At 37.6% G+C, this 23,315-nt stretch overlaps 7 protein-coding genes across 11 annotated transcripts; 3 read left to right on the top strand and 4 right to left on the bottom strand.

Annotated features, from left to right (window-relative positions):
* Window positions 1-327: 327 nt before the first annotated feature.
* Window positions 328-4,947, top strand: LOC18008495 (casein kinase 1-like protein 2). The gene is made up of 14 exons (XM_006390567.2): window positions 328-731; window positions 808-848; window positions 1,735-1,804; window positions 1,897-2,045; window positions 2,139-2,234; window positions 2,315-2,382; window positions 2,742-2,803; window positions 2,885-2,948; window positions 3,032-3,116; window positions 3,193-3,319; window positions 3,432-3,514; window positions 3,595-3,658; window positions 3,789-3,928; window positions 4,308-4,947. Exons 1-14 carry the CDS (start codon window positions 656-658, stop codon window positions 4,581-4,583), a joined length of 1,401 nt encoding a protein of 466 aa, XP_006390629.1. The 5' UTR covers window positions 328-655; the 3' UTR covers window positions 4,584-4,947.
* Window positions 4,948-5,302: 355 nt separating this feature from the next.
* LOC18009349 lies at window positions 5,303-5,777 on the bottom strand. The gene has a single exon (XM_006390565.2). It carries the CDS (start codon window positions 5,775-5,777, stop codon window positions 5,388-5,390), a length of 390 nt encoding a protein of 129 aa, XP_006390627.1. The 3' UTR covers window positions 5,303-5,387.
* Window positions 5,778-6,324: 547 nt separating this feature from the next.
* Window positions 6,325-8,769, bottom strand: LOC18008802 (eukaryotic initiation factor 4A-3). Its single transcript, XM_006390564.2, has 5 exons — window positions 8,626-8,769; window positions 8,113-8,182; window positions 7,917-8,026; window positions 7,339-7,769; window positions 6,325-7,264 (listed from the first exon to the last, which is right to left on the bottom strand). Exons 2-5 carry the CDS (start codon window positions 8,178-8,180, stop codon window positions 6,629-6,631), a joined length of 1,245 nt encoding a protein of 414 aa, XP_006390626.1. The 5' UTR covers window positions 8,181-8,182; window positions 8,626-8,769; the 3' UTR covers window positions 6,325-6,628.
* A 243-nt stretch (window positions 8,770-9,012) lies between these two features.
* LOC18009445 (telomere repeat-binding factor 5) lies at window positions 9,013-12,190 on the bottom strand. Of its 4 annotated transcripts, none has more exons than XM_024153027.1 (6): window positions 11,798-12,190; window positions 11,055-11,290; window positions 10,817-10,901; window positions 9,988-10,089; window positions 9,416-9,704; window positions 9,013-9,332 (listed from the first exon to the last, which is right to left on the bottom strand). In XM_024153027.1, the coding sequence occupies exons 1-6, from the start codon at window positions 11,945-11,947 to the stop codon at window positions 9,301-9,303; spliced, it is 894 nt and encodes a 297-aa protein (XP_024008795.1). In that variant the 5' UTR covers window positions 11,948-12,190; the 3' UTR covers window positions 9,013-9,300. The 4 variants fall into 4 exon arrangements, with proteins under 4 accessions (XP_024008795.1, XP_024008799.1, XP_006390624.1 ...); XM_024153031.1 differs by having other exon boundaries at window positions 9,416-9,701; XM_006390562.2 differs by having other exon boundaries at window positions 10,006-10,089.
* Window positions 12,191-12,559: 369 nt separating this feature from the next.
* LOC18009444 (mitochondrial import inner membrane translocase subunit TIM23-2) lies at window positions 12,560-13,659 on the top strand. The gene has a single exon (XM_006390560.2). The coding sequence runs from the start codon at window positions 12,773-12,775 to the stop codon at window positions 13,334-13,336; it is 564 nt and encodes a 187-aa protein (XP_006390622.1). The 5' UTR covers window positions 12,560-12,772; the 3' UTR covers window positions 13,337-13,659.
* Window positions 13,660-14,387: 728 nt separating this feature from the next.
* On the bottom strand, window positions 14,388-17,612 carry LOC18009054 (U-box domain-containing protein 35). The gene is made up of 11 exons (XM_024153365.1): window positions 17,454-17,612; window positions 17,285-17,376; window positions 17,082-17,203; window positions 16,764-16,964; window positions 16,449-16,656; window positions 16,338-16,373; window positions 16,112-16,240; window positions 15,711-16,061; window positions 15,267-15,630; window positions 14,766-15,176; window positions 14,388-14,413 (listed from the first exon to the last, which is right to left on the bottom strand). The coding sequence occupies exons 1-11, from the start codon at window positions 17,590-17,592 to the stop codon at window positions 14,388-14,390; spliced, it is 2,079 nt and encodes a 692-aa protein (XP_024009133.1). The 5' UTR covers window positions 17,593-17,612.
* Window positions 17,613-19,962: 2,350 nt separating this feature from the next.
* On the top strand, window positions 19,963-23,231 carry LOC18009346 (protein phosphatase 2C 16). Of its 2 annotated transcripts, XM_024156133.1 has the most exons (6): window positions 19,963-20,190; window positions 20,660-21,726; window positions 21,817-22,164; window positions 22,242-22,347; window positions 22,518-22,900; window positions 22,993-23,231. In XM_024156133.1, exons 2-5 carry the CDS (start codon window positions 21,019-21,021, stop codon window positions 22,850-22,852), a joined length of 1,497 nt encoding a protein of 498 aa, XP_024011901.1. In that variant the 5' UTR covers window positions 19,963-20,190; window positions 20,660-21,018; the 3' UTR covers window positions 22,853-22,900; window positions 22,993-23,231. The 2 variants fall into 2 exon arrangements, with proteins under 2 accessions (XP_024011901.1, XP_006390620.1); XM_006390558.2 differs by having other exon boundaries at window positions 22,518-23,231.
* Window positions 23,232-23,315: the final 84 nt, after the last annotated feature.

Here is a 23,315-nt window from a genome sequence, read left to right as displayed (position 1 = left end):
ATTGTTTGCTTTAGTAATTGGTTTTCTTGTATCCACCAAATGACTTTTTAGATTATGTAAATCCACAAGTTATTGCGTGTTTGTTACTGTATATAGCTTACTCGATAAAGGTTTGCGTTTACGTCGCTCATTTGTTTTTTTTTTTAAATTATGGGGTATTCTCTTAATAATATGGTTTATCAAAATATTGAGAGTTGTTGACGGATAAAAATATAGTAAATTATGGGCCAATATTTCACAATATTATTCAGTTACGGCCCATGGAAATTATCCAACAACTCCGCAATAATAAAAATTTTCCTTGGAAAAAAAAAAGAAAAGGAAAAATATAATAGCGTTGTGCCTTTTATGTTCTCTACCTTCTCCGTGTCTATCCCTTCCCTTTTGGGATATTTTCGCCGCGTGGGAGAGATGTCGACACTCTGTCGCCGGAAGTCAATCGGAATCCACCGCACCTTCTAGCTTCAATCCGCTTGATTTTATATTCTTTCTCTAGTATCTCATACTCCTCAACTATTCTGCTCCAGTCTCTCCCTTTTTTTTTTGTAAGCATCTGTCGAGGTTTCTCACGAAAGGTGAAGAAGCTTCTGGTGGTAGTTAACAATCGGATTTGGGTAGTTTAGAGGTATTTCTAGGGTTATCAGCTTTTGATTTGATGGAACCAAGAGTCGGAAACAAGTTTCGGCTCGGACGGAAGATCGGCGGTGGATCATTTGGAGAGATCTATCTTGGTATGCTCTTAATTGTTCTTGCTTCTTCTCGAATTCAGCTCTCGTTTGTGGTTACTGAATATCTGCGTTTGTTTAGGTACCAATATCCAGACAAATGAAGAAGTGGCTATTAAACTTGTAAGTATTCGAGAACCAAATGAAGTGACTATCGAAGTAGATCGATCATCGAATTAAAGATAATCTAGTTTTGGGAATGTGAGAGGTTTATTATTACGTTTGGTAAATGCTGGACAGATATTCTCATTAAATAAAGAATGAATTTTCTCGGAATTTGGAATGAAAGCTGTGATTGTGTTGGCATATGTCTACAAGTCTTTTATGCTATTGCTTGGTCTTTCTTAGCTTTGTAGCTTCTTCTTTTACCTGTCTAAGGGGCTTGTTAAAATCGATTCCAGTAAAAACATAGGTATATTGCTTGTGCTTAGACGGAAAAGGAATAAAAGATATTCATTTAATAGGCTATACACAGCTATAAGCAGTTACTACTGGTCATGCGATTGTTTATTGACTGAATTAGCTGAGTTATTCCTTTCCTTCATTTTGATTTTCTATGAATGTTTTCATTCAGTTCTCAGTTAAATCAATGCTTTTGGATTCAACCTGTTTTTCTTTTTTTTGTAAGAACTGAAAGCTATTATTTGATTCTTGGCAAGATAGTGTAATTAATGCTGAATAAGCTCTTAGTGTCCACGACAACGTTACCTGCAAGTGGTGGGCCCAACCTGTTGAAATATTTGACAAGTTTGTTGTGGCCGAAATAGGGATGGAGAATTACGAGGCTGACAGCTATACCATATTATTTGTATTGAACGTTGGTTGCCTGTTATAAATATGCCTCTCTTTTTTTTTCCTGTTACATCTTTGCACTGGTTAAGTATGTTCAATCAAATCCTCATGATTGTTTTCATATTCCTTTGTTGTTCTGCTATGTGACAGATACATCCTAGTCTGGCTGCTCTGTTTGTTGTATATGTTCTGACGGCATCTTTTTACCCTTTTCCAGGAAAATGTGAAAACTAAGCATCCTCAGTTGCTGTATGAATCAAAATTGTATAAAGTACTACAAGGAGGAAGTAAGGACTTAATTCTGTACTTGTTTAAATTTGCATTTTCTGGTTTCTTCTTTCTTATCCAAGAGAGGTTGGTTTCCTTTCCTTGATTTTAGCCGGCGTTCCAAACGTTAAATGGTATGGTGTTGAAGGGGACTATAACGTCCTTGTCATAGACTTGTTGGGGCCTAGCCTTGAAGATCTATTCAATTTCTGTAGTAGGAAACTTTCACTAAAGACTGTACTAATGCTTGCAGATCAAATGGTAGTATCCTGTCTATTGCCTGAGAATAGTGTTCCCACGTTGAATAGGGATATTGGCAAAATATTTAGGATACCTTTTTGTTCTCTTTGTCAGATCAATCGCATTGAATTTGTTCATCAGAAGTCTTTTCTACACCGAGACATCAAGCCTGACAACTTTCTGATGGGTCTTGGGAGGCGCGCAAATCAGGTAGCTGTTGAAAAGGGTTGTTTCTAAGATTTGTTTATTTTCCTCAATTTTTTGCTTAATGAAGTTTTGGCCGAATACAGGTATATGTCATTGACTTTGGTCTGGCAAAGAAGTATAGAGACTCAAATCATCAGCATATTCCATATAGGTTGGCCATATCCCTGTAATTTTCCTTGTGAAGCCTGTGCTTCTATTACTTATGTGTGCACAATAGTGGACTAGTGTTGATAGACTATACGAATAATGGGTTCGAGCCAGTGCTAGAGTTTGCTTTAATCTTCTACTAGCCTGTGCTGTCTAACTTGAGGTTCTTCTATGCTATACAACACAATAGACACTGCAGTCTAGATGTCTCGATGTCTCTTACCTTTTTGTTGTTTTTCCCCTATCTAGAAAAATGGGCCTATTTTCCTTGGTTTTGAGTATAGTGGTTGCTTCACGTTCGATGATTGAAGTATATGATGTATCAGCTTAGCAATTATAATCCTAAAATCTTGTGTATCACAGGGACAACAAAAACTTGACTGGAACTGCTAGATACGCCAGCATGAATACTCACCTTGGCATTGGTATACCAGTTCATTTAGTTTATAAACTTTGAAATTATTTTAAAAACGTATTTTGAATAGCAATCGTCATTTGTATTACAGAACAAAGTCGTAGAGATGATTTGGAGTCACTTGGATTTGTTCTCATGTACTTCCTAAAGGGAAGGTATGTAACTCTCTTCCATGTTGGCCTGTTTTTAACGTTTTTTAATAGGGCAGCCTTTGGCTTACTTACCCAATTAAATGTAGTCTTCCGTGGCAAGGACTGAAAGCTGGCAATAAGAAGCAAAAGTATGAGAAAATCAGTGAAAAGAAAGTGTCGACATCTATTGAGGTAAAATAATCTTCCAAGACTTGTGTTGGTGATACTTGTGGTCTAATACTGATTGAGTATTCTTTTCATCTTTTAGTCTTTATGCCGAGGATATCCATCTGAATTTGCTTCTTACTTCCATTATTGCCGTTCCCTGAGATTCGATGACAAGCCAGACTATGCCTACCTGAAACGGCTTTTCCGTGACCTGTTTATTCGTGAAGGTCTGATACCCTAATCACTTCTGTTAATTCCAGTCCAGTGAAGCAAATATAACTTGAACCAGTCAAGTAACATGCTAATTAAATTTTGCGTTGTCCTCTGCTCATATTTTAGGCTTCCAGTTTGATTATGTATTTGATTGGACTATCTTGAAGTATCAGCAATCACAGATTTCTACTCCTCCTCCCCGTCAACATGTAAGAATCATGGTTTTAAAATATTTTTGAATTTTATCTTTCTACTTAAAATTCTGCTGATGTACATATCTTTCTTCCAGGGTCCTGGAGTTGGGCCAAGCTCTGGCCTCCCCCCTGCCATTGCTAGTGCTGAGAGGCCATCAGGTTGTTCCATCTCTTTTAATTTTTTGAGTAGTTTCTTCCCCATGTTTTCAAAAGACATATAACTTTGATCCTTTGCTCTAGAGGGACATTTGGTTTTACCCATTTGATATATTCTTTGGTTCCACTGCAGGTGGAGACGAAGCTAGACCTTCTGGCTGTGCATCCGGAAACCCTAGACGAAGTTCTGGACAAATTTTTAACTCAGGAAGCTTAGCTAAACAAAAAACACCAGTTTCTTCAAGTGATCCTGCAATATCTAAAGATGTGGTGGTGAGTATATAAAGTTTTACATATGTTGTTATACAGGCGTCTTTTTTTTAGCTCCTGTTCTGAATAAATGAACATAACGTTCTGTAAGTTTTACATATGTTGTTATACAGGCGTCTTTTTTTTAGCTCCTGTTCTGAATAAATGAACATAACGTTCTGTAAGTTTTACATATGTTGTTATACAGGCGTCTTTTTTTTAGCTCCTGTTCTGAATAAATGAACATAACGTTCTGTAAGTCTTGGAGACTCAGCAACGGGTTGTATACAAATAGCTGAAATCTTGTACAACTGAAGTCTTGTAGTATCATGTTGTGTAAGCATGACCCATTGGATTCTTATTGTTTATATAAATAGTAACTGAATTGTTTTGTTCGTGACAGTTATCTAGCTCTAGCTTTCTCCGCGCAACTGGGTCATCAAGACGTGCTGCTGTGTCCAGTAGTCGCGATGCTGGAGTTCTTGGAACTGATTCTGAGCCATCAAACCCTCAAATCTTTGAACCTGGATCAGGCTCCAACACAAAGATGCAAGGAGGTCGAAGCTCCCCTATCGTCTCATCTGAAAACAACAAGCTATCATCTCCTTCCAGAGGAAATACTTCAGTCATGAAGAACTACGAGTCCAATCTTAAAGGGATTGAGAGTCTGCATTTTTAGTCACTGGGGGGACGATGGATGATCTTAGACCCCGGGACAAGTGTAAATTAAAAGACTAAAGAAAACATCTCTTAGGCCCTCCCCATGTTTTACTTGCATTTGTGTTTACAGGGAGGGAGACTTTTACTTGTGCTTGTAAGCACTCTCAAATAACAAAGATAAAGAAAGACTCTGAAGAAGTGATTCCAGGGAAAGACAAACTCAAAAGAGGGTTGTGAGATCATAGAGTCAAAGACTTGAACCCTTTTAGTCCTCATTTGGTCTTTTTTACAGGCTCTGTTGTGTGTCTTTCGTGCCTCTAAAGGGGATTTGATGTGTTTGCAACAACAAAAAAAAGTATAAAAGAAAGAAAAGTTTCGTTTCATTAAATTTGCAATTTTGCATCACTCATGTTTCAGACGGTTGTGAGGGTAAATTGTCATTTTTATTGGTAAATACTAAATACTGAAAGAAGAAGAAACCATCACTGATGTACGTAAGCAATAATTGTACTGGTTTGCCTTAGAAGAGGACACGAATGTTGCTTATGTCATATGCCAAGTTGAGACCTTAAGAGGACATGAGAGTTGCATGTTATGTCATATACTCATATTACTATACTTAATGTCTATGAATGCAATCAAGGCCATTAATCGTGGTCACTAACAATTGATCATAGCTTTAATGATTCAGCCTTTAAAATCTTCTTGTTACAACAATCATAATAACATTGAGTTCACGATAGTGGAATCTTATCTGATGGATCAACGAGGAGAAATAAACAAGAATCAAGAGAAGAAAGATTGAGAAGATTTTGTTGTCGGATCACCACAAACCATAGACAGCATTTGAACAAGTCTCCTTGAACCATTTGAAGCTCTTCCTCATAGATCCCTTCACTCTCCCTTCAACACCATACACGTTATAAGCAGCCACTCTCTTCTTCCTCTGAATCTCTGCCTCACACAACCCCTTTAACCCTTTCTTCCCCTTAGTGTTGCTTCTCTTGGATTTACTGTTTGGATTGTCTCTCACCATTGTTGAATTCTTGTGTGGACTATAAGTTGATGTACTGTAAGATCTCACCATCACTGGAGGCTGCTGATTTGTTGGGCTTGGTGCTGCTTCTGATTTTCCTCCATTGCTTAAGCAATAGTATTTGTTGGTGATGCTACTGCTTCTGATCTCTGCTCTGCATGACTTGGATCTGAACATTTCTTTCCACTTGCAACAACCTCAAGAAATGGCTCTGCTTTTAGGAAGAAAAAAGGAGAGCTCCTTTTGGCTTTTATCTCCAACCTCTTTCTCTTCTTCTTTTTGTCTCTTGTGATTTATGTGATATAGAGAATACCAAGTTATTTTTTATTCATTATTTAGTTTAGTAATTACAACTTCAACATCTAATTAGTTCATTGAAGTTTTTTGTTTGAATATCGTATGTCGTATGTTTGTTACATTATTTAAAAACAAATTTTAGAGATTAAATACTAAAGCACGGTGCTTTAAGCACCTAGTACACTTTTGTTGCATGTTTTATTCTTCCTAAGAAAATTTTGAAAGATCTCATATTCTCATGTCCTTCGGGTTTACACATGGCCGCTGCTTACTAGCCTTACTTCATGGATTCGAGGGGCACGTCTCGAATTCCAAATAATTATCTAATATTTATTCATTTTTTTTTTAATTACATTGGCCGAAACTTTGATGTGCACAACCACATAAAACCTAAGTTGAACAATATTTCATATAACACAAAAATTTGACTCACACCCTCTGTAAAATTAAAAAACCTTCGATTACAGACTATCCTTGTGACTCACGTTAACAAGATAGTTATAAAATAAAGCCGAAATTCTTGAGTGCCAAAAAACAAAACCATTGTCATGAGTTCTTTTCTCATTTTGCCAAAAAACTATAAATAACTCTAATAAGTAAGCTGGAAACAAAGAGAAAAAACATAGGAAAACTGCAAAAAAAGGAAGGCAAAATCAGCAGTTTTTCGGTAAAAACATAGAAATTACCAGGCCGCCGCAAACAGTAGAGAGAGAGAGATATAAAAAAAGAACTCAGAGAAGATCAGCAACATTGCTTGGCAACTCCTCAACGACGACATTGTAAAACTTCTGAATATCAGACAACATTCTTTCATCATCCGTTGTCATGAAGTTGATCGCCACTCCTTTCCTCCCAAACCTTCCACTTCTTCCGATACGGTGAAGGTAATTCTCCGGCTGTGTTGGGAGGTCAAAGTTAATGACCAGAGACACTTGCTGAACATCGATACCACGTGCAAGAAGGTCAGTGGTTATGAGGACACGGGAAGATCCAGACCGGAACTCACGCATGATGATGTCTCTTGTGTTCTGGTCCATGTCTCCGTGTGTGGCAGAGACCGTGTGGTCACGGCTTCTCATTTTGTCAGTTAGCCAATCAACCTTACGCCTCGTGTTCACAAAGATGACGCTCTGCGTGATAGCGAGTGTCTCGTAGAGATCGCAGAGTGTCTCGAGCTTCCACTCTTCTTTATCAACATTGACGTAAAACTGCTTGATACCTTCAAGAGTCAGCTCGTCACGCTTGACCAGAATCCTGACGGGTTTGTTCATGAACTTCCTTGTGATCTCAAGGGCTTCCGGTGGCATTGTGGCAGAGAAAACACCGACCTGAACCTTGGAAGGAAGAAGCTGGAAGATGTCGTATATCTGATACAGAAATCAAGTCGTAAGAAAAAGAAGGATTGATTTGATTTCATCATAGAGAGAAAACAAGACTAAACCTGATCCTTGAAACCACGAGAGAGCATCTCATCAGCCTCATCAAGAACAAACATTTTGATGGCATCAGCGCGAAGGGATTGTCTGCGTAGCATGTCAAAGACACGACCAGGGGTTCCAACAACGACATGGACACCTGACTGAAGAATACGTTGATCCTCACGCACACTTGTTCCGCCAACACAAGCGTGAACCTTGACACCGAGATAGTCACCAAGTGCCCTCATAACCTTTTCGATTTGCTGGGCGAGTTCTCTGGTAGGGGCCAAAACAAGAGCTTGGCACTGAACATAAGCGATATCAAGCTGCTGCAAGACGCCAGAGCAAAAAGTGGCGGTTTTTCCAGTTCCAGATTGAGCTTGCTGGATCACATCAAGACCCTTGCAGAATGGAATAATCCCTCTCTGCTGAATAGCTGAAGGCTTCTCAAAACCTGGAATAAGGTGACCAATGACATTCAGTTAATCTAAAGCAATGTCACAGAAGCACAGTTTAAGAGTGACTTTGAAACAATCAAAAGAAAAACAGTATACAATAAAGGTAAACATTGTGTTCCCAAAACGAAATATCTCAAGCTTACCGTAAGCATAAATGCCCCTCAGAAGATCCGACTTCAATTCCATTGCATCAAAGCTATCGCAGACTTCGTCATAGGTCGTGTAGAATGTTTCCTCTCCTTCCTCGCCGAGTCTGCAAAGTATCACACAACTCAGTTCTTGGTATCGATTTTCTTGTTAAAGACAGTGATTCAGATGCTCGATAGTAAATTAACTTACAACGCATTCATCTTAGTATCGAACTGACGAGGATCATACTGGGTTCCTTCAGATGCCATTCCTGCCATGACTGGAGAAACATAACAGAATCTAAGTGAACCTTGTAAGGAAAACAGTTTTCAAGAGAGCAAAAACCACCTCAAAACATTCAATTTATAATCAAACTTTGTCTCAGATCCCAAAACAACTCGTACAAAGAAAAAAAGGAAACTTTTTTTTTTTTATGATACAAGCACGAAGAGAAAGCAGAATCAAATCAAGCATAAAAAGCTTCTTTTTTTTTTCAATGATAAGACTATAAATCTATCTTAGTAATATCAGTTGTACAACCAAAACAGAACAAGTCGCACGTTAATCCAATATCTCAATACCATCGATACTGTACAAAAATCAATCTCTAACGAATCAGCATTGCATACGATGAATCAAATACGAATCAAAACATAGATCCTATAAGCACAACGAGAGAATACAACCATATTCATAAAAATAAAAATAAAGAGAGATTCAAACCTGCTATTAACAAACTGAAGAGAGATTGAAAAAGAGATCGAGAGAGAAGAAAGATTGAAAAGAGACAAGACCAAAAACTCCTCGGATCTGCGCCGTGGAGTTGAAGAGGAAAAAAAAGCTATAATGACTGCTTCGTTGCTTTATATAGTTCCACCGTTTTTTGTTACGGTCGCGTGTGTGTTTTTTTTTTTTTTAGGTCTCAAGTAGGAAAAGGAAAAAAAACATTAATATCTTCTTTTTCCGATTTGCCCTCCCAACTTTCACTATATTACGACTTTTTCTACTTTTGTTCCTTTCGACATAGTCGGGTCCCAAAACATGAAAGCTGAAAGAAGAAAAGCTAACTTTTTTCTGACCCTTTATTATTCGAACAACTTATCTTGGTTCTTATATGAAACAAGAAATAAGATAAAATTATACGACGATAATTTCACTAGTTATAAAACCAAGAGGAGCTTCTCAAAATTACTCACAAAACAGAGCCACGCCCAGTAAATTAATTAATTTTTTTTAGGGTATATATCAACAGCTAAACGGAGACTCTGGCATTGGTTCGTGTACTAGCTGGGCAGCCAAAGAAAGTCTTCAAAATCACAAGTTAAGATGATTTCATTATGAGAAAAGGCCTCGGCTAAACGGAGTCTGAATGAGAGCTCAGAGATATGTCCCGTAGACTCAAGCCAGGAGCACAAGCTCGCCACGACAACCTGCAAAACAACATATCACCACAACGTTAAGACACTTTATGTGAAGGAGAAGAACGACAAAATGGCAAAGTCTCAGTTTTTACATTGTTCATGTATCTCTTTAGCTAACTCCAGCAGGATTTCAGTTTCTTCTGCAAGCTTAGTCATCTTCTCCAAGTCTTCTACTGCTACTTTCGCAACACCTATTTTGTTCTCTGCCTCTACAACTTTACACGCAGCGGTTATTGCAGCTTCCTCGATCATCTCTTGCGAAACGGCCGGAGCCTGATTGTTTGATTGCCTAGGTTTTATGTTTGTTGTCTCCTTTAGTTTTAGGGCAGGCGTCCTTGTCGCTCCTGGTCGATCGGGTAACTTATAGAAGTTCTGTAACTGCTGTGTGTTGGATTGAACAACACAGAAATTAAGAGAGAGAGAAAAAAAGGAGCTATATGGCATGAAGAAAGAAGAAAACTTTAGAGAAACATGATGACGAGGGATTCTCTCTTTATATTTAGCATTAGATCAAGAAGCTTGAACCATTCACTTGTTTAGCTTACTGGTTCAGACAGATATGGACAAGATGGTTCTACGCGCCATTTCACAAGATGGTTTTGTATGGGAAGTTATAAAAAGAAAATGTGACACAAAAGAAAGAAAAGTGAGTTTTAAGACTTACAGGTTTTAAGTTGCTAACCTTTACAAGTTTGCCCTGAGCTGCAAGCCTTCTTAGTCTTGAACTAAGGACTCTTCTAAAATTTGGCGGCACTTCATGTCTTGGCTGCTCTTTCCACAGTAAACCATAAGGTCCATAAGGAAATGTTAAGGGATAAAAAAAAAATAACAGAGAGTGACCCAACCCCAACTTAGAGTAAAATCAAGAGAACTATAACATCATTCCATAAACGTCAGAGTACAGATGATTAACATTGTAAAACTTGACTTTTAGAACTTAGCTATCATTTGAGAATGACGAATCATATGAAAATCGCTGATGGTAATAATTTAAACCTTCTTATATTCAATTTTAAAACACCGGCCCATTTGCGTCCTTGCAGTTGGAAAATGTACTAAGTGATTATATTCAGAAGCTAGACAAGATAGTGTAGATGTTCAGATGTGTCTAACATATTGTTGCTCATAGTATGGATCAGAGCTTCCTACCTCATGATATCAAGGACACAACAGATTTGATGAGCAAGTAATGTTCCATGCATGAAAAACTCAAGTAAAAAGAGGCAGATGGACACTCTAAGGAATAAACCTACTACACTAATTCATAAACCGAGGATGTTATATATCCTGACCAAGTTGCTGAAACCTAAATGTACACCTCAAGTACAATCAACCATTTGTAAACGCCCATGCAGAAACAGTTTACATATGCAAATAACAAAGCTACCACTTCCCCATGTGTAGATTGTGAGTCTCAACCAATAAATCAGGCACAATGAGGTTCTGACTTCTGATCAATGCAAAATGAAGAGCAAAGAAGAACTTGTCTAAACCTCGATGAAGCTGAAAATGGAACCGACATCGGATCCGTTTGCATCCACTAAAGAAGAGAGAGCTTCAAATATCATCCCGTCATACCTGAAACTAGCAACTCATCAGATGTTTAGCAACGCATGAATTAATCTATTAACGATTGGTACTTAGGATTGATAGGCTATCATTTTTGGAACTGGGCAATCTGCATAAGTTCTGGTCACTTCCAAGCAGGAGAAACAGAAGATAAAGAAAGACCTGGGGGCGTTCTTCGTATCCACCACAATGTTACAACTGTTATCAATGCTAAACTCAGTAGATGCACTGCGACGAAGGGAAGTAGCTGGTGAAGGTGAAGAGTTATCATTAGGAGGTGGAGTAGTGGTAACTGCAACTGCAGCCGGAGTGACTGCTTCATCTTTGACTTTTGTCGGCCTTGCCTTATCCTTTGAGCATTGAGTACCGGGGGAAACACTCAAGTTACGCCACTTATCCTAGAAAGTATTAAAACACATATATAACTACAGATTCTTGTTCAAAGGGTTAACATGTAAAAGAGTAAAGCCATTGCAAAATTCTAATCACGAAAATGGAAAACAAATGAAGAAGAAAGTAATACTTTTTCCACCTCAAAGCTACTAGGTTACAATTTGTACACTTGACTCAATCAAAAGCAATTTATAGGGTTCATAATTACTATCAACAAATCCTATGACTAATGATAAGAGGCGAAATTAATCACAAGGGAAGAATAAAAGATAGTTCATAATCTGGTTTTAAGCCTCGAAGAACATAGATTATCAACCCAATCCCAAAAGGCCAAAACTTTAACCGCAGGACCGGGCAAAGATTTGCCCTTTTAAGGATCTTAAACTTAATTCCGACATGACTGAGTACAGATTTCATTCCCGGTTGGTCTCAAATTCGATAGATTACGTTTCAAAGACAGTGGCTAAAGTAGTCAATGTGGAATAGACAGAAGAGAAAAAAAAAAAACAAACTTTGAGGTCGATGTTGGAGCGATTGGTGAGCTGATCAGCGAATTCGGGATCCCGGAGAATGTTCTTCCACTTCCCGGCGCCGTGCTTCGCAATTCCGGCGAGCAACGCCTCCTCTTCCTCCGCCGTCCACTTTAATTTCTGGTTTCCCATTATAACCTTCTGCCTTTCACCTCCTGCTCTCTCCTTGTCGCAGCGAATGTGTATTTATACACAATCGGAGTATAATCGGAGTCAGACGACGGCTAGTCGGCGTAAATTTTGCCGGAAGTTTCGATTTTTTTCTGGCTCTGCGCAGATTAACCCCTTCTTTTGGGATTGCGAGAGTTTGGAGTCTGTAGAAGTTTTGGTTGCTGTGACCCCAAAAAAAAAAACGATTCACAGTGTCCTAAAAAGTCTAATTACGCACTAAAAAGAAATGAAGTTTGGTTTTAAACCTTTTAATTCTTTTATTTTAGAACCCTCACTAAATTGTGTACATATAAATGTTCCCCAACTTTTTGTTGTTGTCACGATGTATATTGTAGTAAATTGTTTATAAAAATTCAAAAGTTAAACGGGTTAAATATGTGAAAATGAAACTTCTGGGGGTGAAATTAGAGATATCAGTATACAGTGTGGCTGCAACCGAAAACCAAAAAGATAGTAACAAAATTGGGTTTAATTATAGAAAAATAAAAACTATTGGGGTCAAAATCGAATCATAAAACGTCTCTGGAAACAACTGGAACAAGTCTTTTTTCACGGAGCTAACCAAAGAAGAAGAGTTTTCCTAAAAACCCTAAAAAACACAAATACAGTTTTAGATTCATTTCTCCTTTCCGCAACCAAAACATCGGAGAGAAAGCTACATCACACGTTTCTCGGTCGTCTCTCTCTCTCTCTATTGCGAGACCATCGAATCCCTAACCCTAAACCTAAACCTAAACCTAGACCACAACAACAACAACAAATCTCTCAATCTCTCTCTCTGTATCCATGGCGGCCAATAACGGATCCGATCACGGATCAGACGAGAACACGCGTCTCTACAATCCATACCAGAACTTCGAGGTCCCAATCAAATCTCAGTACCTTTACAAGCTTCCTACCTCCCCTGAGTTCCTCTTCACGGAGGAGTCGTTGCGGCAGCGTCGATCTTGGGGTGAGAATCTCACCTTCTACACCGGAACCGCTTACCTCGGCGGCTCCGTTGCCGGCGCTTCCGTCGGCCTCTTCACCGGATTCAAGAGCTTCGAATCCGGCGACACTACTAAGCTCAAAATCAACAGGATCCTTAACTCCTCTGGTCAGACCGGTCGAACCTGGGGTAACCGGATTGGTATCATTGGGCTGATCTACGCAGGTATCGAGAGTGGCGTCGTGGCTGTGACTGATAGGGACGATGTTTGGACCAGTGTGGTGGCTGGTCTTGGAACCGGAGCTGTCTTCAGGGCGGCGCGTGGGGTTAGATCTGCGGCTGTGGCTGGTGCTCTTGGTGGTTTAGCGGCTGGTGCTGTGGTTGCAGGGAAGCAAGTTGTGAAGCGGTATGTGCCCATTTGAAGAAGAATGTGAGTCTAATTGGAAGACTCGTCGTTGTTGAAATTTTTGATAGGGAGAAGAATTTGATAGGTTTCGTATGTCTTTGGAATCATGAAATTGAAAAACTTGTGTTGGTTTCAAAGGTGTACAAATCTGTATGTCATAATGCAGTTCACTTTGAAGAATAACCTGCAAACCTTTTTTATATTTATACTCATAAAAGTGTCTTGCTTGCTTGATAGTTTCTGATGAGTTAGTGTCCTGTGCTATATTTCATGCTAATGTTTGATCTATGTGTTGTATCAGACTTCTTTCAAGCATTTCTTAACATTTTATGGCTTTTACCTATTTCTGTCTTTTCTTATCCCGAGGAAAGTGAGTATGAATGTTAGTTGATTCTCAAAGATTGTATTTTTATTTGCATCGGTTTCTATGTCACTGGTGTCTTTCTGTTCTTAAGCATTTCATTTTTGTCTCCGGGATTTTGCAAGCCATGATGTGGGATCAGTCCACAAAAGTCTTCCTGAGGTTGTGGTTTATGTCCCTCAAGTCTTAGGCATATCGTGCTTAGGGACTTTGGCAACTGCTTTTGTTAATTTATGTCAGACGATGCTATAAAAACAAACAGCGTCCTCAAATGTTTCTCCTTTCAAAGTTAATTGTACAATTCAAAAAGTCTTGAAATTTCAGTGTTTGCAGTTGCTAAGAAAATACTATGTTCAGTTACAGAAGATCATGTTCCTGTAACACGATGTTTCAATAATAATAAACAAAACATTCTTTAACAATGATGCATTTTACATGACCAAAACTACCAAGTGTTTTCATATACAAGATACGGGACTCCACTCCACACTATGGGAGATCACCCCACTGAACTCTGGATGGAGCACAGCTCATGAAAGACCAACGATTGCCTTTGTATTGGCCTTTATGTGATCTTGGAGGTCGACTTCTTCTTGGTACGGAGTGATTACTGGACGGATCTGGATCTTCGTTGATCTCAGGTGCTATTGCCATTGTTAGCTTCTGGTTGATCTACGTCGAATTTCCATGTTTTTTTTGTCAATACTCAATAGGATTTTCTCATTTGATCTTCTCTCTACATGGCAGAGACATGATCATGAACTGTGAAAGTTCTGCAGTAAACATTCTACCTACTTTTGACAATATATAAATCTAACTGATCTAAGATTCTATTCGATATGATATATAGCATGTGTGCAGATTAAAAAGAGGCTTTTTGTATGTTTCTTGATCCACTCAGGTCTAGGTTCATGTTTAGATAAGTATTTGAATTGAGAAATTTGGTTAATACCTATATGCTTATTGTGTAAGAATCATTATTATAGTAGACAATGTAACAGTAGAGATGAATTCATACTGTGTGGGGAATTTCTTAGAGTTCGATTTCCAGTTAATATTCGAAAACATAACGGTTCTAAAAAACTAACCTCAGAGGACGGACTCGGGGCAAGTGGGGCTGAATTATGAGTGTGTGACACAGGAGATGTTGTGTCCTGAATACTTTCATTATCCTCTGTTGCAAACTCTTTTAACCTATTCAGAGCCGGTAACAGAACTGAAGCAAGATCAGGTCTATCCTTTTTCCTCAGCTCACAGCACTGCAAAGCCAATTTAGCCAACTCCAGAGTCTCTTCTTCAGGCCAATCTGATACTGTTGGATCCAAAATTTCTCTAAGGTTATTATTTTCAATCGCCATCTCTACTTTGTGGCCTAACCCCATTGCTGGCATAGCTGTTATGATTTGCAGAAGCACCACACCAAAAGAGTACAGGTCAGATTTCACTCCAAGCAATCCGGTTTGCTGATACTCAGGGTCTATGTAACAAAATGTACCTGTTCTCATAACCCAAAAGGAAAAACAAAAATCAACTCTATGGTTCCATGTTAAGACATGTAAAAAGAGATAGAAGATAAGATTCTTACCGGCTGCAGAAGTCATGTGATAGTTACTGAAGGTATCAGCTACAGAGGGAGGTACTAGGCGAGCTAGACCAACATCACTGATTTTGCTAGTGAAATATCTGTCGAGCAGAATGTTTGCTGGCTTCAGATCACGATGTACTAAAGGCTCAGGTTTTGCATGGTGAAGGAAAAGAAGTCCTGTGGCAATCTCAGAAGCGATTCTGAACCTTGCTCTCCAAGAAAGTGGGGGTGTGTTGTTTTTGCAGAAGAGTCGATCTTCAAGTGTTCCATTTTCCATGTACTCATAAACAAGACAACCATACTCCGGACATGCACCGAGAAGGATCACCATGTTAGGATGTCTCATGCTACTCAGAACCTCAATCTATTGAAGACGCAAATAGATTGAGTCAGGAGAAGAAGAAAATGAAGAAAAAGAACAGCAAAACAAGGATTTCACTATACCTCTTGTTGGAATTGTTTCAGGCCCTGTGTGATACCTGACTTCAAGATTTTAATGGCGACAGAAGTGTAATCTAGGACAGCTTTGTAAACAGGTCCATAACCTCCTTCCCCAATCTTTAGAGCGTCTGAAAAACCATTGGTTGCACTTTCAACATCTTTGATACTGTAACGTCTATAAGAGACCTTATTGGCCATCCTTTGTTTCTCTAACTTGGCTTGCATCTCTAGTAATCTTCTCTTTTGGCTCTCCATTTTCGCCAAGCGCTTTGCTATTTCAGCTGCTTGGATTGCAGAATGCCTTTTATTTTTCTCCTCAGACAATGCTCTAGGCAGCTCTATTGCCTCGTCTAACTAATATATTAGCCATTCAATATCTGATTAGTATTCATCCACCAGGAAACTAAAGGAAACAACAATATCATCAAAATTCTTACGCTTTCATTTTGGTTGGTAGTGTCTTTTCCCTTTGAGGGATTAAACTGCTTCAGTTCAAGTCTCAATCTTCTCACCTCTGCTTCAAGATTTTGATTCTGAACAAGCCCCACATCAAAGAAGATAAACCATGTCAATAGTATGTCTACATTTCTGCAAATCTGGAACCCAAATTCATGTTCTTTAGAACTTTACCTGTTGTTCCACGAAATTTACCGCATGTGGACTTTCCTGTGCATCATCAGTTATCTAATGTTAGAAAGTGAAAAGGTCAGAATATCTATATTTGAAAGTGATAATACTAACCGTTGATGTCGAAGAAATGGAGCTTCCGTTGGTATTGGAACTTTCAGAGATGGTGTAAGAACTCGCAGTTGATACCACACCATAACTGCCATTGTCAGTCTCTGACTGAGAAATCTCACTCAGAGATGGTGGTGGAGAGATGCGAGGTGAATTCGATTGGGATAAAGCTGACTTGGGTTTGTTGTGTTTGGTAGATACAGATGATTCCCTGTAAAAAAAAAATATAAATTTAAAAAGAGCATTAAATTTTCACTAATCCATGTTGAAACTATACAAGACATGGCTAATAAATGGTTGGAAGAAAGTGGAGATTACCTCTCGGAATCACTGGAGTTAACAGAGCTCGTGTGTTCGTAATTGTACAGCAAAGAAGAGAGATCTTGTTGCCTTGTATGTTTCTGAGGCTGACTCGCGGATTTGCTCTTCAAAAGTTTACCTTTTGACACAACAAAGACTGCACAAGTCTCTGGAGCCGTTTTAAGCAAAGTGGTGGACACATCTGGACTCTTAAACTTTCTGATCACACAGAGAGAGAGAGAGAGAGAGAGAGAGAGACTGATGTTAAGCATTCATACAACCAAAATTTGAGATGATATATTGAGCATGAGAATCGAGAGAGAAAAAGAAAGAGACTTGAAAAAGGAATTGTGCGCAGATGCACCAACAACGATGTTTGATACTGAGTTGTTGGTGATGTAGGTGACAATAGCATTGGAAATGTCAGTATTCCGAAGAATAACCTCCTTGGCTATAATCTGTGAAGCAATGGATAATAAGTAAATGAATCATTTAAGTAGATTTGTTGCAAAGAAGCTTGGAAATGAATGATCACTAACTCCTTTTCGAGCACAAAATCCTCTAAAAGGAAGAAAGAATTGGTGTTCATCGTCCTGATTGTCATGCTGTAAATGTGCTCCTGCGTTTCCTTCTGCATAAAAAAAAATCACAATTAGGGTTTGTTTTGATGATGAAGATGAGTTTGTTAGCGAGAGAAAATGTCTGTACGTTGAACGTGGAGAAGGACACAGTGTGGAGAATCGACAATGATATTCTCAACAGCCCACTTCAAGGCATGTTGGCTGTTCTTGTCCTTATCAATGGCAATCGCCGTGATTATGCCATTGTCCACTCTCCTTGCAGACATGTTATAGAGACTTGCTTCCCAAGAAAAAATAAATAACTTGTTTCATAAGCAAACCATGATACTGATTAATTTATCACTAACATCTGAAAACCAAAATCGATTGTGTTTGTTTTCTTTCGTTTGGTTCAGCAACTTCTGAGAAGGAATGATGAACAATAAATAAACAGATTTTGCATTGTGAATGATGTAGCTTGAGTGGTTTTGCATTTGTGCTAATTTTGGAGGGTTTTCTCAAACAACTCAACAGTCTTGTGAACAAACAAACAAAAAGGAAATTTTCTTTATCACAACTCTCTACTTATCTTTAGAAAGTGATATTTTGGGAAGTTAGTAGTTCGATCGAACTTATTCATAATAAACGCACCATTTTAAATCAAACAAAAATCAGTACCAATTTGAATTTATTATCTTGATTATTAGTAAGGTATATGTGTTTTTTAGTAAGACTACAGCCTAAAATATATGTCATTTTGAAATATTTTTTTATTTTAAAATATAAGTCATTTTTGGTTTTCTATATAAATATTTTTAAAAAATTCTATTTTTATCTATACTCTTTTTACAGCTAAGTAATTAGTGTGAACATAATAAATAATATTTTCATAAAATAAAATTAAATAATTTTTAATTTGTATGAAAAAATTTGAAACGAATTATATTTTGAAACAGAAAAATATATTTTTTTATAAAGTAAATTAAAATGTCCCTGTTATTTGAATTTGAAATATTGAAAATTCTCGGATTTCTATTTATTCGGTATTTCTTGTTTTTTTGCTATAAGTGCATATGCATACTACCAAATAAACTTTAACCTTATGTAAAACTGTGTACAACAACATGCGCCAGTCGTATTTACTCTCACAATTGATATACAAATAAAATAATTTCGCAAAAAAAAAACAATAATAAAATAAAACAACAATAATGCATATTTGATTTTGATTTTGATTTTCGACCGTATCAATCAGAAGGCCACGTGGGCAGGTAGAAACCGGAATTATTGCGAGAGTTTTGACTTTGAGAAAAACAAAACACGTTGCATTTTCTCATTTACACAGCCAAAAGAAAAGAAAAGTAGCAGCAGATCAATTTCTTTTTCTCAGTTTTCGTCTTCCATCTTCTCTCTTTTAGCCATATTACCATGTCTTATACGTCTCTCGATAATGATCTTTTCCGATAGTTCCATTAAATTAAGATTGTGAAAACTTATACTTTAATTTTATCTAAGCTGGAAAAAATACTAATATCTAAGCTGATTATTTAATTGATAGTAATAAATCTCTTTGGTAGTGTTACCTTGTCTTCAATGTATACACATGTTCCTAAGATGGTCGAACAAATTAAAAAAAAAAGAAATCTTATATCACTAATGTCTGTAGGTGATCCGGTGACCATATTAAGAGTAAATCAATGGTCTCAAAACATATCAAGAAGGATAAACAAAACGAAATATATATATGAATATTATCACAAAAGATTTACGTTTTTAAGATAAGAAAATATTCTTTTGTTTAATTTAGTAAAAAGAACTGAATAAATTCATTGAATGACTCGTTTTGGAATTTGAATAATAGTAACTATTTTTAACGAAAATTGTACGTAAGGAATTGATTACATATGTTGGAAAAGAAACATATATATCTACTACGCGTCAAGATTCCATTCATTCATATCCCATTCTCTTACATATACTAATATTCTTCCTATTCATAATGTAGAACTAGTATGCATGCATATACATGTCATAATTTCATCCATATATCATATATGTTAAATTATATTTGACTTATCTACATTTCATTTATCCATAGTTTATCTATTCATCCTGTAAATCCTATTTAGAATCAATGTGGGGGTCTACGCGTCAGGATTTTGTGGAAGTTCACTAACAAAAAAGTTTATAGAAAAATTGTGGGAACATTTATATATTTTTTAACAAGAAAAACGAAATTTCTTAATAAAACATTCTTCATAAATGAGAAATCAACTAAAATCTATACACGTTCCAACTATGTTATCATTATTACAACAAATAATTTAGTATTTGAATTCGAAAGCACTACGCATGGTCAAAAGATTATATTACCACCATGAAAACAGATTGATTTTTTTTAAAAAAAATTATGATCCGGAAAAGAAATGAATCAAATAATATCTGCTGTTGGTTGATCGACAGGTGTTGCCTGAAGCGACCTTAAGAAAGAAGAAACCTAAAAAAGAAAAAGACAAAAAGGGGCAAAAAATAAATAAAGGACAAAGTTCTTAAAATGATGCAAGACTTGTGTATACGTGTCTCTTCTATAATCCTTTTTGTAATAAATACTCCTTTTTTTTGTTTCTTAGTTTTATTAATCACAAAAACCAGAAAAAATAAAGAATAAGTAACAGAGAGAAAAAGCATACCACACAATATTCCCTTCTCTCTCTCTTCTTTCGCTGGTAGAGAGCCTCTCTCTAAAGCAAAAACACGAGCGATAAAAAAATCCGAGGGAGCTAGAAACGAAACGAAACGAAAGAAGACCATCTTTACTTGTTTCTCTGTTCGTTTTTTTTATTTTTCTTTTTTTTTCTAGATGCGAATATCTTAAGATTCAACTGGTAAGTTCTCTTTTTCTATCCTTATTTTTTTTTTTAATGTTGTCTGCGTTTTTTTTAAATGATGTTCGTGTATAGGTAGCTTTTAAATTTAATCGGAGGATGTTTTTTTTTTTGCGATGAATCTTTTTTCTTCATCTATGTAATTTTGAGCTGCTTGTGTTAGTTTCTTAAGAGCAAAGCTTAATTTCTTTATCTTATACTATCATCTTTCTATTTCTGGGTAAAAGCTAAAGCTGGTTTTGTTATTTAGATCCAGGAAAACCCATGTTCTACTATGATTCGGGAAGACGATGTTTCGATTTTTTAGGTTTTTCTTGTGATTAATATCGTTGATTTTGGACTGATTTTCCCTCTCTTTTTTTTCCGTTATTTTGGTTTATTTTTTTGGTATTTTGTGTTTTTTTTTTCCAATTTTCATATACCGTTTGGATTTGGGAGTTTTTAATTGTGTCTTGCGATCTCTAAACAGGCTGAAATCGAGATGAAGATTTTGCGAGATCAGCCAAATTGTTGGGATCAATCAAAGATAGTGGTCAAAAAACCCCAAGTGGAAAATACAGTCGCATAGATTTCGTCAGATCTGTTAATCTCCGGTACTCAATTCTCATTGATTCGTCCTCTGTTATGCTAAAGTTAAGTGTATGAATAAGCTTAGCATAATTAGTAGCGTCGCTGAGAAAACTCGAATGGAGGAGGAGTATTTCTTGAAGATCATGAGCTTAGAGGAATCCAAGAAGATGAGAAACATTGGATTGTCTTAAGAAAAATCAAACCTTTTGAAAACTTACTTACTCTCTGTGGTTGGGAATCTCTTTATCTAGAGAGCTCATGGAAGACATGACCCCAGCAGTTGCAATGACTCTGAGCATAGCTAACTCAATATGTGACTCATCATCACCTGTTGAGATCTCTCAGCTCAAGAACGTTACCGATGCAGCTGATTTGTTACCTGATTCAGCCAATCAGAGCTGTTGCAATGGAGAGACTGATTCCACCATGGAAGATGTCTCTAAAAGCGGGTCAACAGTTGTGGATGAAGACGAGGTATTATCCGTTGTGGAGGATACTAATGCAGTCATAAACGAAGGCTTATTGGTTCTTGATCCTGGCTCTGAGTTAAGCTTGTCTGATACAGCAATGGAGATTGAAAACGGGAGAGTTCTTGCTACAGCGATCATCCTAGGAGAATCAAGCATCGAGCAGGTCCCCACGACGGAAGTCCTTATCGCTGGTGTGAATCAGGACACGAACATAGAGAATGGTTCAGCTTCGGAGGTTGTCATTCGGTTGCCAGAAGAAAATAGTAATCATCTGGCGAGAGGGAGAAGCGTCTATGAACTGGACTGTATACCTCTTTGGGGCACGGTTTCTATTCAAGGTAATAGATCCGAGATGGAGGATTCTGTTGCGGTGTTACCTCATTTTCTTAAGTTACCTATCAAAATGCTTATGGGGGATCATGAGGGTATGAGTCCAAGCCTCACACACCTCACCGGTCATTTCTTCGGTGTTTATGATGGTCATGGAGGCTTTCAGGTATGTTATAAAGACGTTATCTCTTTAGTAATCTTTTGATTTGAGATGTTACGTTAAAAATTATAGCTTTAAATGTGTGATGGCTTGTAGGTTGCTGACTATTGCCGAGATAGACTCCATTTTGCCTTGGCTGAAGAAATCGAGCGCATAAAAGACGAGTTATGCAAGAGGAACACAGGAGAGGGTAGGCAGGTCCAGTGGGAGAAAGTCTTCACTAGCTGTTTTCTAACCGTTGATGGTGAGATAGGAGGGAAAATTGGGAGAGTTGTTGCTGGTTCTTCTGATAAGGTTCTTGAGGCGGTTGCCTCTGAGACTGTAGGATCAACTGCTGTGGTTGCTTTGGTTTGTTCATCACATATAGTAGTTTCTAACTGTGGTGATTCAAGGGCGGTTTTATACCGTGGCAAAGAAGCCATGCCTTTATCAGTCGATCACAAAGTAAAAAAGAGCTTCTTTCTTTTGCTTCCGAACCTGAAATCTTCCCGACCTGATGATCTCTTTCCTGTTTTCTGCAGCCAGATAGAGAGGATGAGTATACAAGAATAGAAAATGCTGGAGGGAAAGTTATACAGTGGCAAGGCGCTCGTGTATTTGGTGTTCTCGCCATGTCTAGGTCTCTTGGTAAGTAATGCTTCTCTTGATGACCAATAATGCACATCTCTATGAATGTCTTGAGTTTGGCTTATTACTTTTCAATGGCACATCACAAAAACCATACCTTGAGAATGAATTTACTGTCCATCAAGAAACGTTAGATCCTCGGTGTGTTTCCTCCTCTGGACCTGTTGCAGGTGATAGGTATCTGAAGCCATATGTGATCCCAGAACCGGAAGTGACATTCATGCCAAGGTCAAGAGAAGACGAGTGTCTAATACTAGCCAGTGATGGTCTTTGGGATGTAATGAACAACCAAGAAGTCTGTGAAATAGCGAGGAGACGGATCTTGATGTGGCATAAGAAGCACGGGGCACCACCTCTAGCAGAGAGAGGCAAAGGAGCAGATCCAGCTTGCCAAGCCGCGGCTGAGTACCTCTCTGTGCTTGCTCTTCAAAAAGGAAGCAAAGACAACATCTCCATTATTGTGGTTGACTTGAAAGCTCAAAGAAAGTTCAAGACCAGAGCTTGAAGCTCGAAGCTTGAACAAACAGTCCGCTTACTTACTTTTTTTAGTGGGGTAAGTTCCAAAAATTTTCTTATAATTTTACTAGATCGTAACAGATCTAATTTCGACTTGTTTTTTACATATTATTTACTCAATATTGTTAGAGGGAGGGAAATAAGAAAGAAAAAAAATGTGGGTTGGGGAGGAGAAGTTAAGACTGAAGAAGATAATGATGATGCATAGCTAATTATAAGTACATTCCTTTTTCTCATGGAATATGGATTGGTATCTGTAAGAAGAAATAGGCCAAGATATGTCTTTTTTTGGGGGGTATTAAAGTAGATGAATATGTTGTAATATTTAAAGATGTGGCTAATGAAATTGTAATTGAAACTCTGTCACATTAACCCCTTTTGCCTTTCTTTTTCTAATATTATTTTCTATAGATATTACTTTATGACTTTTTAGTTTTTATTCTGCAACTCAA

Source organism: Eutrema salsugineum, unplaced genomic scaffold (assembly GCF_000478725.1).
Source record: "Eutrema salsugineum unplaced genomic scaffold, Eutsalg1_0 scaffold_9, whole genome shotgun sequence".
NCBI lineage: Eukaryota > Viridiplantae > Streptophyta > Magnoliopsida > Brassicales > Brassicaceae > Eutrema > Eutrema salsugineum.
The sequence above is the reverse complement of the archived record's forward strand: the minus strand, read 5'-3'. Positions and strand labels throughout refer to the sequence as shown.